At 59.1% G+C, this 5,786-nt stretch overlaps 1 protein-coding gene across 2 annotated transcripts in view; it reads right to left on the bottom strand.

Moving 5' to 3' along the window:
• Nucleotides 1-2,995, bottom strand: part of FXYD6 (FXYD domain containing ion transport regulator 6) — a 5,093-nt gene extending 2,098 nt beyond the window's left edge. The window contains exons 1-6 of one of the 2 annotated variants that reach the window (XM_005856805.2): nt 2,901-2,995; nt 2,368-2,403; nt 2,164-2,238; nt 1,585-1,621; nt 917-966; nt 550-593 (exon numbers count right to left, since the gene is read on the bottom strand). In XM_005856805.2, coding sequence (XP_005856867.2) covers nt 565-593; nt 917-966; nt 1,585-1,621; nt 2,164-2,238; nt 2,368-2,403; nt 2,901-2,958 — 285 coding nt within the window. In that variant the 5' untranslated portion in view covers nt 2,959-2,995 and the 3' untranslated portion in view covers nt 550-564. The remainder of the gene's footprint in view (nt 1-549; nt 594-916; nt 967-1,584; nt 1,622-2,163; nt 2,239-2,367; nt 2,404-2,900) is intronic. The other variant, XM_005856806.2, reaches the window with a different exon arrangement.
• Nucleotides 2,996-5,786: the final 2,791 nt, after the last annotated feature.

The following is a 5,786-nucleotide window of genomic DNA, read 5'->3' as shown; positions in this document are numbered from 1 at the left end:
GTGCTGGGGGTGGCATAGACTATTATTCTTCTGACTTTTTAAAAATAGATTTTTATGGACTTCAGAGAGGAAGGGAGTGGGAGAGAGACAGCAACATCAATGTTGAGAGAGAATCATGGATCGGCTGCCTCCTGCAGGCCCCACACTGGGGATCAAGCCCGCAACCTGGGCGTGTGCCCTGCCCGGGAATCGAACTGTGACCTCGCCGCCGCCGCCGGGTTACTCTCCTTACTCTTGTTCTGGGTTGGAAAGTTTCATAAGAAACTGCTCTTTATAAAAAATGGCCCGAGGAACTTCTGAGTCGTCTCTGAGCCGCTATCTTCCTGCCACCTGGTACCAGAAGCATTTCGCTAACGAGCCCCCTCCCAAGCCAGGCCCACGTGGCGGCTCGGACGGAGCCTGATTAACTGGACCCCTGGGCTGTGTCCGTCTGTCTCCCTTTCAGACACGAGCCTCCAGAGAGCACTGCTCACAGTGAAAACTGCCCGTGGCAACAGCCAGCCAACCCCTCCCCGCAAAGGACAGAGGGCCCGGCAGGTGGCGCCTTACCTCCGCGAGGGCCCCTCAGTTCTCCGCTTTCTGGGGCTCCGCTGCTGGGAAGGAAACAGACAGACCATCGACAGGGCCCCTCTCCTCAGCGGCCCTGCGGCAGCCGCACCACTGCCGACTCTGGGGGAGCCGACCCACAGGGCAGAGGTGCCTGGGGTGGGACTTCGGGTCACACAGGCCGGGGGCACAGGGCACATTCCTGAACGTTGGACGGGACGCCCGCCTCATGGACCGTGGGCACATGCCATGAGACGGGGGCTGTGACACGCGGTGCCATGCCTGACACTGAGCAGACACCCGCAAACAGCCATCGGAAGGGGCCTGTCGGGGGTCGGGCGGGAGGGACGGGCAGGCGGCCGGGACATACCATTCGCAGTGATGAGGTTCTCCACCTGGGCCTCCTCGTCGCCCGGGGCCCTGCAGGGGGACAAGCCAGTCTCCGTCAGGGGCCAGGGCGAGCCCTGCTCCTCTGGGGTCAGCCCTCCACCCGCACGGGGCTCAGGGGGAGGGAGAAGTTGGGGCTGAAGGGCAGAGCCAGGGGACGCACAGGCACCCTTCAGTGTCAGCCCCCGAGAACTGACTGGGAAGGGGTGACCCAGGGCCCCCCGGGGCTTGGGCTGGCCCTGCCGGCTTTGGGCTTCTGAGGCCCAGTGCTCCCCTGGTCATGGCGGTGGCCAGGGCTGTGGTGACGGGAGCCAGGCTTCTACTCAGCTCAGAGAGCCTCAGCGACCAGCTGGCCCGTGTCACAGAGCCTGAGGGGAGGAGAGGGCCTCACGGGAGGCCCGAGGCCTCTGCCCCTTCTCTCGGATCCGGCACCTTCCTGCCCACTCCCGCCCCACGCTCATCGGAATGGAGGAGCTAACCGTCGAGTCCGCCTGGCAACCCTCAACACTCTGCCCCACCTCCAGGCACACGGCCTGTTTCCCAGTTTCCGAGGTAAGAACCTAAAAACACTCAAGTGGGTGCCACACCGGGAGGCTCCTCCCCACCCCCCTTCCCCCCGCCACCCGAATGTCCACACCAGGGCGCCCTTACCTGGGCTTCTGGCTGAAGCTGCACTTGCACCTGCGACCTGAAAGGCAAAGAAACCACCCGAGGTCATCCTCCGACTTGCGTTCAAGGTCATGCTCCTGCTTGGCCACAGCTGCCCCGGAGCAGGTGCAGGCTGGGGTGCCGGGCACGGCCTAGGTGGGGGAGGGCTCTTCTGAGGCCCAGGATCAGCAACAGCTCGGAGGGCTACACCCCACCCCAGGGTCTGCTGGTGGTGCGAGTGCAGAGGGCTCCCTGCAGACCAGGCTTACCCGGGGCAAACAAACCCGGGGGACCATCCCTCAGGGTGCCCTCCAGACAGGACAGGCTGTGTCCTATGGCCTGAGACACCCCCACTCACACCCTTCTGGGCACAGCACCAGGGGCCACCTGCTCCTTCTCATCTGCGCTTATTTTCACTGAGCATGTACTTGTTCCTACTTCCCTGTTTTACTGAGCACCTATTATGTGCCAGCACGCAGTAGGTCCTAGAGATACAGGGAGAACAGACAGGCTCCCACGCTGCTCTCTCTCCCCACCGCTGAGCAGAGACCCTGCTCTTCCTGGGTGAACAGAGAAACTTACTCAGGATGAGGAGGATGCCGACCGAGAAGAAGACCACGGCAAACACCAATCCCCCGATCCGCAGGGTCTGGTAATCTGTGGAAGGAACAGGGAGGAATGGGAGAAGAGGAAGGGCCAGGAGCGCTGCCTGTCCCTCACCGGATGGGCTGTGCCTCCTCACGCGCCCACCCCCCCCCCGCCCCCAGGGAGGCCCTCACCACTCACCATAATGAAAAGGGTCCTGTTCCTTCTGCTCACCGGCTGCAAAAGTAAACCAGCCTGGTCAAGAGGAGACACCTGCCCCGGCCTCCCTCCCGCAAAGGGCTCTGGGAAGCAGGCAGGCTGCCCGCTGGCCGAGGGCAGGCACATGGGAGCCCCGGCGAGAAGTGCTCACAGTACAGCAGTTACGGTCCCTTATTCTCATGTCATCGCTCCTCCTTACCGATGAGGAAGCTGAGGCCCAGGGCAAACACGGGCCGGCACAGGCCAGAGGCTGGACTCCCGTGCCGGCCCAACACCTCCAGGGGCTGGTGATCTGAGGCTTAAAGGCAGAGCCTGCGGGAGCCTGGGAGGGGCAGGCTAGGGGAGGGCCGGGGATCGCCGCGCCTCCCAGGACTTCCTCTGCTGACTCGGGGGGCAGGGCGGACCAGACGTGCAGACTCTGAGAGTCCCAACCCTAGAGCCCAGGAGCCAGGACCTCCCGCCAGAACAGAACAGGCCACAGCGCCGGGTGCGGAGCTGGTCCCGTGCCTACTCACCGCTGGCCAGGACGGTGGGGGCCAGCAGGCCGCACAGCAGGATGAGCAGCACCTCCATGGCGTCTGGGAAGAGGGAGGAGAAGCAATGCCCTGGGCAGGAGACCCCTGCTCCGACCCCCAGCCCGACCCTCAGCCCGACCAGGCCAGCGAACCCCACTGTTCCAAGCGCTCCCCACATGGCGGGAGTGCAGACCGGGCAGAGGCCATGGACACGGCTCCCACGCGGTGCTCTCCCGCACTGACCCGTCACCGCCTGCACCCACTCGGTCAGCGGCCACCGGACTGACCCCTCTGAGGGAAGGACCGGAGCTCAGAGGTAAGCGACACCCAGGATGGCGAGAGCAGCAGCTGGGGTCCCGCAGCCCAGCCGCTCCCCGCCGCCTGCCTCTCGGGCCCCGAAGCCACGCGGCCTAGTGGCTTGCAGATGAGCCCTCCGGTTACCCCCTCAGCTCTGGCTCTTATGATGCCTGGGACTCCACCTGGGACTCCGGGCCTGGTCCCCACAGCCTGACGCACTGCTGGCCGTTCTGCCTCCCACGAGGTTAGATGCTGCCCGGACACTGTGCCAGCTCCGGTCCAGCCGGCGGTGGGCAGCCCTGAAACGCAGGCAGCTCCCCCAAGTCACCCTCACACGCCCCCCTCCGTGCCCACGGGCTCCGGGCACAGTCCTCCAGAGGCAGTTTCACTAAACGGAGGGGTGGAGGCGGGCTCTCTGGGCATCGATGCCCAGGCCCCCGCCCCGGAGACGCAGAGACCGGGCTCTGGGCACCACCTCAGGACGGCCCTGGATGTGTGCAGAGGACAGGCCGCCTGCCCCTCCCGGGACGGGTGTCAGTGGTCACACACACCTCACTCCTGGGCGTAAGGGGTGCGGTGAAAAGCCACAGAGGACAAGGGGGAACCCGAACCAGGGAAGCCAAGTTGTCTGCTCTTCCCCCGGGGGGTGCGACTGGCAGTGGCCGGACCTCCTGGACATCTGCCCGGTGGTCAGGACCAGGCTGTGCCCAGGGATCTCGCCCTCGTACTCCCCCTGGCCCACGCCAGCGCCCAGTGCCCTTCCCCTCTCGGCCACCAGAGGTCAGCCTCTGCACCCAGCACACAGGCACAGACTCCAAGGAGATACTTCAAAAGGCACTTTTGCTTCTAATGGTACCTCATTTAATAACTGTATTTCTTTTAAATTTTACATTATATTTTACATGCATTCAGAATATATAACACACACACTAAAGCACAGTAATAAGATAAACACCCACAGGTGAGTAACTTCAGAACTAGAACCTCACAAGTACTGCTGCACTTACTAGCTATTCCTCCCTCCTGCCCTCTCCGCCTGCCCCACTCCCAGAGGGAAACAGTACCCTGAACATATATATTTTTAATGGTTCCCTCGCTCCACTTCAGAAAAGGCTTTACAGTCACAAATCACAAGCCATAAAGCTCACCATTTGAAAGGGTATAGCTCAATGGCTTTTCGTATATTCACAGAATTGTACAAGCATATCATCAGTTTCAGAACATTTTCATCGCCCCCTGAAGAAACCTGTCCCCCTGTCAGCCACTCCCATTCTCCCTCCCCCGACAGCCACTCATCTACTCTGTCCCTATGGCCCTGCCTGCCCTGGACATTTCATATTTTAAAAAACCATAAACATGTGTCTTTTCACACCTGATTTCTTTCCTTAGCATGTTTCAAGGCTCATCCATGTTGTAGCATGTGTCAGCATGTCACTCCTTTACCCACGGTGGATGAGTACCCATCCTGCTCTTTTTAAAATAAACCTGAATAAGATACAGTTTAGTGGAGCTTTTTTGAGCTTTATAATTATGATCTATATCTTAGTGTGTGTGTTTTTTCAGTCTCCTAAATCTGGCCTTTTCTGATCAATATTTTTATTATAATTTTTTTTCAGAGAGGGAGAGGGAGAGATGGAAACTTCAATGATGAGAGAGAGTCATTGATTGGCTGCCTCCTGCACACCCCACACCAGGGATCAAGCCACAACCCGGGCATGTGCCCTGACAGGGAATCAACCATGACCTCCTGATTCACAGATTGATGCTCAAACACTGAGCCACACTGGCCTGGCTTTCTGTTCAATATTATGTTTCTAAAATTTGTCCATATTATTCCCTGTAAACACAGTCCATTCATTTTCAATGTTGTGTAATATTCCGTCCACTATGCCAGTAAATTACCTTCTCCCGTCAGCGAGCATCTTCCCTCCCCCCCCGCCCCCGTGTGTGTGCTCTTATAGATAATGCAGCTGTGAGCATTTCTGTGCACGTCGCCAGGGCGCACACACGTAAGAGTTCGTTCCAAAGGCACTGGCTTTCAAATCTCTGACATCACTGTCATAAGCAATGCTTTCTACACGGGAACCCAGTATAAATCATATTCCTCAGTACCAGAAACAGTATCACCAGATGATACGTAACTTTAAAATGAATGATGCCCTGACATTTCCTATTCTACCTTTTTATTTTAAACTAGAGGCCTGGTGCACAACATTCATGCACTTCGGGGGGGGTGTTCCCTCAGCCTGGCCTGCACCCTTTAGCAGTCTGGGAGCCTTCAGGGGATGTCCCACTGATGGCTTAGGCCCACTCCGAGGAGCGAGCCTAAGCTGTAGTCGGACATCCTTAGCGCTGCCGCAGAGGCAGGAGAGGCTCCTGCCACCACTGCTGTGCTTGCCAGCTGTCAGCCTGGCTTGTGGCTGAGCGGTGCTCCTCCAGTGGGAGTGCACTGACCACCAGGGAGCAGCTCCTGCATTAAGCATCTGCCCCCTGGTGGTCAGTGCATGTCATAGCAACTGGTTGTTCCGCTGTTTGGTTGATTTGCATATTACCCTTTTATTATATAAGACTAGAGGCCCGGTGCACAAA

The sequence above is a fragment of the Myotis brandtii genome, unplaced genomic scaffold (genome assembly GCF_000412655.1).
Source record: "Myotis brandtii unplaced genomic scaffold, ASM41265v1 scaffold105, whole genome shotgun sequence".
In the NCBI taxonomy this organism is placed as follows: domain Eukaryota; kingdom Metazoa; phylum Chordata; class Mammalia; order Chiroptera; family Vespertilionidae; genus Myotis; species Myotis brandtii.
Note: the sequence above shows the minus strand (reverse complement) of the source record. Positions and strands in the feature narration are given on the sequence as shown.